General features: G+C 43.8%; 1 protein-coding gene across 1 annotated transcript in view; it reads left to right on the top strand.

The window, feature by feature from the left end:
* Nucleotides 1–12,500, top strand: part of wdr7 (WD repeat domain 7) — a gene marked incomplete at its 5' end in the record, with an annotated part of 110,678 nt that overhangs the window by 52,441 nt on the left and 45,737 nt on the right. The window contains one exon of the mRNA XM_079289944.1: nt 2,999–3,112. Coding sequence (XP_079146070.1) covers nt 2,999–3,112 — 114 coding nt within the window. The remainder of the gene's footprint in view (nt 1–2,998; nt 3,113–12,500) is intronic.

The following is a 12,500-nucleotide window of genomic DNA, read 5'->3' as shown; positions in this document are numbered from 1 at the left end:
TAGTGCCAATGCAGGAGGCAGTGTGTCCTTTACGTATCGAGGTGGATCGAGAGATGACAGAAATGCTCCCAATTTTTTGAGTTAAGCTTTTTTAACAATAGTTTATTTACAGTAACTATATATCTGTTCCTAACGTGAACCATGTTGTAGTTGCCGTGCGCCGATATAGTAGAAAGTAGTGACTCCATTCTAGATTTTGGAAGAAGCTAAAGCATAGGTGCACTGGTGTTAATGGCCTGAGAAGGCTTTTGAACCACGGACGTCACAGTAAAGCATCTGTGAACTGAACTCAGAGAGACGTAGAAACATCATCGTCAGTCTTTGTCCAATCACAGCGAAGCATCAGTTGTGTTTTAATTAAGTTCAATTACCTTTTTATCACTTTAGCGTTTTGAGATGGATAATCAACAACCTGTGTGTGTGTTATAAAGCTGCACACTCATTATGTTGAGCTGTCAGCGGTGTGTGTGAGCAGGTTAATTGGAACATGATGCACAACGTTAACCAGGATTAATTAATGTAATTACACTGTGTAATTACAGTGTTTTCCGGTGAGCTCAGGGTATCCTTCTGTGTGATGTGTGAATTATTATTGTTATCTTCTGGGATGGGGGGGTTCAATGATGTAATTTCTGAAATTAGCATTTTTTGGCTGTTGTTTTCTTGCACTGATGTGTGTGTGTGTGTGTGTGTGTGTGAGTGTGTGTAATTCATTAAATAGGCTGTTTTCCCAGAGATTAGCCCAGCATAGGCTCTGTTACCTTTAGTCGCTTCATTCATTAGCGCAGCATCATTCATTAACCCAGCCACTAATGAAAAGCCACTCTTAATTGGCAATGGGGAGATAAGGGCTAAATGAAAACACTAAATATAGAGGGTGTGTGTGTGTGTGTGTGTGTGTGTGTGTGTGTGTGTGTGTGTCCAGATAAGGAGGAGGCCCAATAAACCTTTATTAGCTGCTTAACCAGCACAGTTAGCCTGTTAATACGGATCAACAGAGAAACCTGGGCTGATGAGCTTACAACACACACACAACTGAGCTGTTTTCTGAGGTCATTTGACGAGTACAAAATAAAATGGCGATTGTTATGTTGAGAACCAGTCAGTGGTGCCGTTAAGTGTTGTCACAGCTCACCGGTAAGAGAGCGGACACAGTTCTGGGTAACTAGCGTGTCCTTTTCCAGAGCGACAGGGAGTGAGGCAGAGGGACCCGCTGCTGGCCACCTGTAACCAGTGTAGCATCAAATGCTACGTAACCAGTGTAGCATCAAATGCTACGTAACCAGTGTAGCATCAAATGCTACGTAACCAGTGTAGCATCAAATGCTACACTGGTTACGGAAAACGAGCCGAGCAAAGTGACGACAGCAATGTGCTCTTCTCCGCTGTGACAAGAGTGTGAATGAAGCATTAAGCTGCTAAATGTTACTCATTTACTCTGGCTCTCTACTTCTCTCTTGATTTATTCCCTCAGTAAACATTGTAAACATGAGTTTATGGTCTCAATCTCTAGTTTCAAGTCTTCTTCAATACAGCCTGATGTTCATTTAGTAAGTTATGATCCATTTCGAGTCAAATAGACCATAAAGCAGGGTATGCTTGAGGGCGGGGCTTACTGTGATTGACAGGTCGCTGCTGCTGCTACCTTAGACGTATACAGCGTCCAGTGGCGGGCCGTGCATTTCATACCTGGGCCTTCACTGCTGTCCTGCAGCTGAAATACCACATTATAACCACATTGTGGCGCCACAGCTATTATTAATTGTTTAGGCTGTAACTATGTACGTCTTTGTATTAAACTGTTCGGTACGAGTCGCTCGAGCATTTAGAAAATGCAAAAGCCTAAATTCAGGACAATTTATAACATTCTCTGGTCTGGCTGTGGGATCCACCGTCATTCCTAATGACAAGCCACGACCCAAAGAGATTACCATAGGATTTTACTTTCACAACTTGAACGTTGAACGTACTGCTCTGCAGTGTCTTTCCTCCTCTCAGCACCCTCTGTCATGGTGCAACGCACTTGGTCAGAATGCTCATATTTGATTGGCTGAGCTGCATCACGTGACGGGATTCACTACCCATCAGCCTCTGCTGGCTGTTAAGTTTCGTTTCACGATAGTCACGTGCTCGCCCACTGACCAATCACAGCACACTCTGCACCTCGTGGGAACGCTACACGTGGACACTGAGCGGCATGTAATGCTGACGTCATTATAGGCCGGCTCGCAGACGCTGATCGTCAAAGAATACGCCCAACATGTCAAACTAAAGATCTGATTGGTTGAACACCATGACAATCAACAATATCATCCCCATGTACTTTAATCTGCACTGGCTGCAGGTGAGAGTCTGCAGGCCTCTGGCTCTGTTCTTACCTAGAGACACAGAGGTGAGATCTGATTGGATAAAAGCTCTACTTAAAACAAGCTGCACTGGAAGCAGAGCAACTGAGGAAGACAGGAGCTGTGCAATGAGAAAATAAGATAATGGGAAAAATATTTTTATAAATTATAATACATTGACAGTGTACAGTGTATTTAAGAAAAATTATAAAATAGATATAGCTTTGTGATTCTGTTTAGGCCAGCAGAGAAGGCCTTGCGGGCCCTGACGGCCCGCCACTGACAGCGTCTCTACCTCACTCCTCAGCATTCCAGATATGGTCACTGCGATAAAAATAACAAATGCCGGCGGCCATGATCCAAGATGGCGACGGCGACCCTCCAGCTACTTGGATTTGAATGGGAATGTCTCTTCCACTAGCATTTTATTTCCATGGCAACTACCGACCACACTGCACCTATGTATGCTAGTCTGCTCTTTTCTTTGCATTTTCATCAACACATGCACTCATGGAGTCTTACAACAAGTAACTAGCGTGACTATTTCAGATCAGGAGGTTTGCGATGTGTTTCCTACGCACAGTGTGCATTAATTTATGATGATATGAAACATCAACTAAAATGTTTCTTGCTCTCTCTCTCTCTCTCCTTAGCTGGGTCGGCCACTGAGCCCTCCACTCCGGCCCCGCCTCCTCCCGAGGCTCAGCCAATCGAAGCAAAGGTTCCCGAGGAGGAAATGGACGTCACGGATGATGACATCACAGCAGGTAAGGACATCAATTTTGACGTCTATAGAAAAAAGGCTCATTTAATTCGTGTTGGGCTTTAGACACATCCCCGCTGCATAGTTTACCTTTAAAGCAACTTACTGACGAACTGTGACGGGATGTTTGAGGTCTGAAATTGAGGGATCTTTTTTTTGCCCAGTGACCCGTGGAGCCCCATCTGGTTTGATACAGGAAACATTAGAAGGCCGTTTATCATTTATGTGCTACTGAATTTAGGGGTTTTACTTGGGTGACTCTGAATGTAGGTTAATCATATTGTGTGTGTGTGTGTGTGTGTGTGTGTGTGTGTGTGTGTGTGTGTGTGTGTGTGTATAATATCAGTCTACTGTGACCTGCATGGTGTCAAAAGCAGTTTGGTGTTTGGTGTGCACACATGCTCTCTCTCTCTCTCTCTCTCTTTGTCTCTCGTTCTCCCTCAAACACACACACACACACTTTTCCAGTCCATTTATCTTTTGACACGTTATCCTGAAAGTTTAACCGTGACTTGCACCGACGGGTAGCTCGGCCTGGTGGATCTTCTCCACAGACTACAGTCACACAAGCAGCACGTTTTTATCAGATTTAATACTGCAGAGACTGATGATTCAGAATCAATGATTCTCTCTCTTCTTCGCCCACTTGAAGAAGTCCAGAACATTCAGATTCACTTTATTCCCAGCTCATTTTTCTCCTATTGACAGCGGTGTGTTTTTTTTCCGTCAGTCAGTCTCTGCAGTATTAAATGTGTTAGCAGACAGTCTGAATCTTCTCCGCTGCGGAGGAAAAAACATTGTTACGTTTTCTTTGCTTCACCGTCTTTTCTCTTCCAAACTTCCTTCCTTTCTTCCTTCGCTCCTCTTTTCATGAATCCATTTCAATAAATCGTGGATGTACTGTTTTGGGAGCCTATTTGTGTTTTGTGTAGTGGACAAACAGCTGCACATGTGTAGTTTGTGATAATAATTAGTAGGTCATGTTTTTTTTAATGAAAATCAAACCATGGATTGATTCACAGGAACATTATGTATCTCATTCCACATAATGTTTATGGTTCACTTTCTTTACTTTGTGTTTGTTTCTCTTGTTGTTGACAAACTTAAAATGGCTGTTATGATAGTGAAGAGTTATTAGGACAGTGTCTCACGTCTTCGATCTATCTATTAATTTGTTTATTTTTTTGATAAATCAAATATTTGTTATGTTTATGACATTTCATAAGAAATAGTGCAAGGCGACATCTTGAAAAGTCTTCTAAACCCAAAGATATTCAGTTTACTGAGATAAAAAATAGGAAAAAAGCATCAAATCCTCACAGTGGAGAAGCTGGAACCAGACAATAGTTTTGAGTTTACGTGACAAACAACTTTAGGAATGATCAGGTGCATAATCATTCGAACCAGTTCAATATACTACGAGGAACATTCATTTTGTGTTGATCTTGCCGGTGACAAAAGCGGTAGTTTCTCCTCGGACCAGGTTCCCTTTGGAAAACCATCTCATTTTGCCCTGTGCAGTCCTGGTTCTGGTTCTCCCGTGCAGTCCTGGTTCTGGTTCTCCCGTGCAGTCCTGGTTCTGGTTCTCCCGTGCAGTCCTGGTTCTGGTTCTCCCGTGCAGTCCTGGTTCTGGTTCTCCCGTGCCGTCCTGGTTCTGGTTCTCCCGTGCAGTCTTGGTTCTGGTTCTCCCGTGCAGTCCTGGTTCTGGTTCTCCCGTGCCGTCCTGGTTCTGGTTCTCCCGTGCAGTCTTGGTTCTGGTTCTCCCGTGCAGTCCTGGTTCTGGTTCTCCCGTGCAGTCTTGGTTCTGGTTCTCCCGTGCCGTCCTGGTTCTGGTTCTCCCGTGCCGTCCTGGTTCTGGTTCTCCCGTGCCGCCCTTCCCTCCAGCTGGTCCAGCAGCCTGGTGTCGGTGTCCTCACAGTAACTTTAAGAAGAAAATGCCAAATATTATCTGGTGTGTCTAACGTACTTGGCAATTAACAGTTTCTGATTCTGGTTCCTCTCCAATGTGAGGATGTACTGCTTCTTATGTGACGTAGACTAGAACACCCCTCCAGAATGATTTGAGACAGGAGGAGGATCTCCGTTACAGACGAGTTTTAAGTCTATTATCGTGCAGTCAGCTAACGGTCTGAAGACGGAAAAGCCTCGGGGGGTCATGGGGTCTATATTTCTGGATGTCTGAGCCAAGACTTCCTTTCCACTCGCTGGTCATAATAGTTTACAGTCCGATTAGCAACTTGAGATGGAAGGTTGGAGTTGAGAGACGATGCGTGTTGTTTCTCAGGTGTCCAGTTATCAAGCTAATTTTAAACCAAATATTCCGTCTCTTTTGTTCCCCACACAATCAACGCCTGCTCCAACAGGACTGGTCAATATGATAAAGACTACAAACAGAAACCAGGACATTGCCAATACTCAAATCTTTGACATTTGAATTTCTATATTTTACATATGGCACAGAGTATGTATCCTGTACTCGTTACTCCTCACTAACATCACTACTGAGAGAACAGAGGGAGGCAAAGAGGAGAGCATATCAGTGTGGAATGGAGGAAGGGAAAATGAGGGAAAAGGGAGCAAAATGGGAGGAATATAGGGGAAAGGAAAAAATGAAAAAGGGAAAGGATGGAGGAGAGGAGGGGACAAAGGAAAAAAGAGACGTCGACAGCCACAGAATCACTTGGCTGCAGGCTGTTACCACAGCGATAGACTCATCACCTCAGTCTACTGTCTCCGCTGTCACACACACACACACAGAGAGTCTGGGAGGTTTTGCAGCTGTGGCACCGAGCAACAACTGTTGTCACCTGCACATCTTGAAGTGTGTGTGTGTGTGTGTGTGTGTGTGTGTGTGTGTGTGTGTGTGTGTGTGTGTGTGTGTGTGTGTGTGTGTGTGTGTGTGTGTGTGTGTGTGTGTGTGTGTGTGTGTGTGTGTGTGTGTGTGTGGTAATTATGTCCCTGGTTGTGTCAGGGGATGTCATTAGGATCCACAGCACCCTCCTCCTCAAATCCCCTCACCACCCCCATCTGTGTCTCTCTCTCTCACACACACACAGACACACGCACACACACACACTCAGAGACCTCTATTGGCATGACATTTTGCTAAAGCATCCCGACAAACAAATTGAAGTGAGTGATGCATACAGTGAAAACATGAGAAACACTAATGATGCACAAATAACAGAATGAAACCGTAATAAACTGATAATAAAGTAATAAAAGTGTTTAAGACAAACCAACTCTGTGGATTGTCGTTAATAACACTTGCAATGTGAGGATGTAATGGTAGAAAAGTTCCAAGGCTTTGATATTGGTAACGGCAAGCAAAATAAAATGAATATTTGTATCATTAACATGAATATAATTTCACAGTTGTATACAGTAAAGTGGCTCTCTGAAGCCCCGGAGGTCCATCCATTGGTAATGAGGGCGACTGCTGGGGGAGCGTATATTTCTTGGATGACTGCAGCTTGTGCTGGTTTATACTGGGCAGTGGGTAATTCCTGGATTTGTGCTCCTAGTAGAGGAACAGCGGACTGACTCGTGCACTGTGCCTGTGTGAGGCCGCCTCTAACTGGTAACACGAACTCTGTATCTCGTTTAAATCTGCAGGTGTGAAGTGTTTTTAATGTGGATTGATTTCTCTCTCTCTTAAACAAACTGAAGCTGTATTCATGTATTCTCACTGGTGCTGAGATAGTTAGACCGTTAGTCTATCAACAGACTGATGAAGTGAAAATGTTAAATATTTTCTGGTTCCGGCTTGTCAAATGTAATGATTCACTGTTCCATATTATTTTCAGCTGAATATCTTCTTCTTGTTGTATTGTCCTCTTGTCATTGGACCATTGTTCAGGCCATGGCTGAGGCCCGATCATATTCATGTGGAATAGTAATGTGGCTCCACACTAGAAGGAAGACTGAGAGTATCTCATCTCTGCCTCTGATGGAGGGGGTGACCTCAGGGAGGTCAAAGGTCCAACCGGTCCCCCCCCCCCCCCAAACACACACACACATTATCTCTGTGCTGGTGGGCATTTTGTCTCCTTCAGGATTCAGAGACTTTATGAGCTGATGTCTTCCAGCCACCAACATGTAGAATTCAACTACAGATATGTACTTGCAGTAGTATTGTTTTCTGTTTGTTGGATGGAACGAAGACAAGTCAGCTCGAGGTCAGAGGTCGGGCTGACCCTCGCCTCGCGGTGTCATTAGCCCGGTTGTGATTTGGTTAGCTGAAACGCTAGCCTCCCCTGCTAATCTAATATCACAGCCTGCAGGTCGTGTGGGTCAGGTCACATTTCTCCTCAGAACAGATTGAACTTATGGAGAGACAAACGGTCCGAGCTGCAACTCTGAGCGCTCTGGATTGTTTCTAGTGATTGTGTCTCTTGTGTTCTACACAGTGAGGGACCCAGCTGGTGTATGGTGCAACTCTGAGCGCTCTGGCTTGTTTCTAGTGATTGTGTCTCTTGTGTTCTACACAGTGAGGGACCCAGCTGGTGTATGGGAATAGTATCATATTACAGACAGCAGAGTGAAGTTATTGATGTACAGGAATGTATTTCTGTTGTCTCTATATTGTAGCACAGGACAATACAAAATAGTATGAAATCAGAATAACATTGTTTATACACGATGATACAGTGTAGTAAGGTGTGATTTGTTATGGTGTGATTTGGTATGGTACGTTTTAATTAGTTTGGAATGGTATAATATGGTGTGGTTTGATTTAGATATTTGGTATGTTATGGTTTGATTTGGTATGGCTTGGTTTGGTCTCTCACTCTCTCATGGTCTTGTGGTTGAGTGGGCAGTGTGATAATGTGCACATGAAGGGGGATGGGCAGAGTGTGTGTGATTGTATGTCTGTCAAGGTTTATGAATGTGTCACAGAGATAAAGCATTGGCCTTGGGGGGGGTGGTGTGTGCGTGTCCGTGCGTGCGTGCGTGCGTGCGCCAGAGTCATGGAGACCGATGGAAGTGACTGGTTTACTGACTGGATTTCTCAGTCACTGTCTGATTGGCTGTTTGATGACAAATTGACTTCATGGCAAACTGATTATCCGTGTGACTGAAGGGCCAAAACTGACCGACTGACTTTTGCTAATTGGTTTAAAAACAAGCTGATTGGTTGATCTCAGCTCCCAGTCCCAAGCCTATCACAGACAACCAGTGTGATGGTCCGACTGGACAATATCATTTTTCCCTCGGTTGTCAGCCAGGTATTGTCCGAGCGGAAGTTATGGAGTCATTTAGGTCAGACAAGAGTCAACCAGCACAACAGATTGTCAGTGTCAACGCAACATGTACGGGCAATTTACAGTCACCCCCCCCCCCCAGTTCACCTAGACAATCAGACAGACGGAGAGGTGATGAGTTTTCAGGCCTGTGGGCAGATTCACATGTTAACACTGATCACATCGCTCGGTATGAAGCTCTGTTTTCACCTCAGAGACACGGAAAGCACACACTCTAATCGGCTTATATGGAAAGGAGATAAAGAGAGGGAGCCAGCGAGGGAAGAGCAGGAGATTCTGACCGCAGACGCATCCGCTCATCAACCCAGACCCTCATAACTTCAACCGGTGGGAGGCAGCAATGCACTTCCCGAGCCTAGTCTGCCAACAAATTAAAATAAGTAAATTGGGTTACCAATTTGCTCAAGACGTTTGACGCACTTTTAAAATATCTCTAAATAGATTTTTTGAAATGTTTAGACATCAGGGACCAGGTTACGCATTTTCAGGACCAATATGGCGGGTTGTTGGGTTTGTGTGCTGTGCAGGACAGTGTCTGTTCTCAGCCAAAGCTCGTTTATGAGGTAGGAGAAGCTTGACTATGTAACAACACTGGAGGACTGGAGTGGAGAGTGATACGTCTTCCATCTTGTGGATTGTGTGATGTTAATTTCACATTAACCAGTTCAACTTTCATTTATCATGTCAATATTTTCATCTTGTCCACTTTATAGTTTTAAACCATGGCTGTCATTATTTAGATCAAGTAAAAATAGTATCTGTAACGTACAAAAAAATGGCCTAAATAGCAATTTCCTTAAAACGCTGCTGGTTATGTGGTGACGGCATCTCAATTCAGATTCCTGCAGATTTCTCCACACGTGTGTCCTGCTGCCTTCAGATGGAATTTATAAACTGAAATTAGGGCTGGGCGATATGGCCTAAAAAAAAAATCTCCGATTTTTTTTACAAAAAATCCGATTCACGATTTAAATCGATTTTTTCCCCCAAAATTTTTTGCAGATGACAGAAGCTGTTGAAAACTATTTTTTATTTTATTTTGTGATGATTTTCCCAAGTAGGTTGATAAAAATAAAGTGCAAACAAAACCTGAACATTGTAGAAAGGTGCCTGTAGTATACAAAAAGTATTTGGTCACTCTTTTGTTTCCCTGAATCATTTAAATATAAAATTAAATTAAACATAACATTAAATGGCATTAAATAGTAGCCTTCCATTGTAAACAACTGTGCAAATGTAACTTTTTACAGTAAGCTTTTCTAACTGAATACACTGATACAAACACAGCATGAAATAAAATGTATGTGACCCTTTAACATTCACATTTTCAAAAGTGCAACATCTGATCTAACATCAACATAACATATTTTGCACAGTAAATAAGTGCATGTAAACAAAATCAAGTGCATTCACAACATAACCAACAGTATTAAACAGTAGTGCATGTTTTTTCTAAATATTTTTGCCAGGAAGACAAGCCTGTCTACTACCTCTGGCTTCAGGCATGCACGGTGGCATGTAACAATGCCCTCCCACACACTGAAAAGCCTCTCAGAGGGGGCACTTGTAGCTGGCACAGAGAGGTATTTCTTTGCTAAAGTACTTAGCCTTGGAAAGTTAAGTTGGTGACGCTTCTACCAGTCAAGTGGATCGGTGTCTGGGTCAACCTGCTGGACCACAGGTCAGTTGTTGCGGAGTAGAATGACATCCCCTCCAGCTCCGCAGAAATCCTTTGGCGTGTACTATTGTACAGCCGAGGCAAGGCAACGTCAGAAAAATGTTTACGGCTTGGTAGCACGTACCTGGGGTCCAAAGCTTTGAGAAGGTGAATAAACCCCGGCTTTCCCACGGTGTATATGGGCACCATATCTTTTGCGATATACATCGCGACTGCATCCGTGATGGCTTTCCACCGGGCACTCTTCTTCTCATGCGGAGTACAGTTGGTGAATGTCTCCAAAATGCTGGGTTGTTGTTGTGAGGTGGCGGCGGCGGCGGCGGCGGCGCTTGTGCTCCCGCGGTCCTGCTCCCTCCTCAGGGCAACAACACTTCTCCCACTCGGCGGCATGCCTCTGTTTGAGGTGCTGCATTAAATTTGTTGTGCTGCTTGATTTTGTAGCAATAGCTTTTAGACAGACCTTACATCGTGGTGCTGTTTGTTCTGTGTCAGATGACACGAACCCGAACCATTTCCAGACTACCGAAGACACATTCTTCCCTCTCTTATGAACGAGAGCTTCACTGCTGGCCGCCATTGTTTTCGTTTGTAAACAATGCGCGCGCACTCTACTACGGGAGCCCAACGGGGGGGAGGGGTGGGGGCGATTTTCTCGATTTTCAATAAAACACATCGCCTTAAAGCACACATTCGAATTAATCGATTAAATCGATTTATCGCCCAGCCCTAACTGAAATCCTAATTTTCGTTCAAAGCAAACTACCAACCTCAATCAATGATTCTCTCTCTTCTTCGCCCACTTGAAGAAGTCCAGAACATTCAGATTCACTTTATTCCCCGCCTTCTCTCTGTTCGCTCCCCTTTACCGTCGGCAGGGATTCAGTTCGGGAAAATGTTGAGTTCAAATGTTCTCAGATCATTTGTCTTTTCACCGCATTGTGTCTAATAAGGTCGGATTAAATGTTCCACATCTTGAATTAATCCAATACTTCAGACTCGACACAACAAACTGTGAATCATCCAGATTCTTTCCTTATTTCTCCAATCCACAGCAATCCTACACTCTTTTAAAGTTACATGGCAAAGTTACATGGCATTTAAAGTTACATGGCATTTTTATTTGAAAAAATGGTTCCACTCTACCAAATACGACATCAAACATATTTATTTTTTAAGTAAGGTCACAAACAGCACAACGTCACCACTCCAAAGTTACTACACTTTGCATTTGGACATGAACTTTAGGATGCCGACGTTGTGATTTAGATTTAAATAAATGTAGAAGTTCTGTTCCTTGTAAAAACGGTAGTACAAACCCTACAAGTTTCGCCTCGGCAGAGCCACAGTACCTCCACACAGCTAGGGACATGTCAGCAGTGAGGACAGGACAAAGGACATCTTGGTGTGTTGGAGTTCACATTAAAACACAAGGATCCAAAAAGCACTTGTGGGCGTGGGGCTTCAATCAGGACAGATGATTTTGTCTGTACATGAAAATGGAACACTGATATTAAACAAAGTTAGCAAATCAAACCGCCACTGTTCTTCACTGCACATCCATAATTTGTGTCATTTGTATGTCTTCCGTGCTTACTATTGATAGAGGCTGATTGGGAGGCAGCACGAAACATTTTGCTAAAGCTAATTGAAAGCATTAAATGTATAAATCCTGCTTTGTACATCACCAACGCATTGATGAATTGACTGAATAGTCAGTTTTGAAATATCTCTGAAATGATGGGTCGTTCATTCCCATGATAACTTGTTGGATTTCTATCAACATTTTAATTGTGCTGCAGGGTGTCATTGTCCCTTATCGTCTTCCGTACTCCTCGCCCGCCCGCCCGCCCGCCCGTCTGTGTGATAGAGAGATCATTTTCTCTTCCCTCTCACTCTTAAGTTGAAATGCTTTTCATTTGGCGGAGTGTAAATCTAATTCTGGCCGATGGCTTTGATTCGTCTGTGAGCGAGAGGAGGGTGCGCCTGAGCTGCGGTGGCTTTTATAAAAGCAATTCCTTCTTTATGAAGAAGTGGTGCGATGGAGGTCGCGCACTGTCTCTGCATTAGGGGAATTAACATCCAGAGCCATTTTTTCAGACCGCTCCTTTAACGGCCCGAATCTGACAGCCGCAGAGTGACGAAAACATCGGTTGTATTAAAAACCTGTCTGATCAACTGCAAAACCAATGCATCATTGATACCGATGGGTGAAAAAATAAGACTTCATGCTTTCATCATTGCCAATCCGTGCCTTCACACGGTAGTGCTGGATTGTAAAGTGGAGCAGAGTCAATGTGATTGGGGGGTGGTGTTGATGTCGCTGTAGAACAGTGCATCTCTACTGGGTTAAAGGCATGGGGGGGGGGGAAATAACAAATACCAGGAAAATCTCACAAGTCAAGATGATGGCGCTTAGTGGAAATGAGGATATACTGAGTCGAAAGTATGAG

The sequence above is a fragment of the Melanostigma gelatinosum genome (assembly GCF_949748355.1).
Source record: "Melanostigma gelatinosum genome assembly, chromosome: 18".
NCBI lineage: Eukaryota > Metazoa > Chordata > Actinopteri > Perciformes > Zoarcidae > Melanostigma > Melanostigma gelatinosum.
This window is presented reverse-complemented; position numbering and strand designations above follow the sequence as displayed.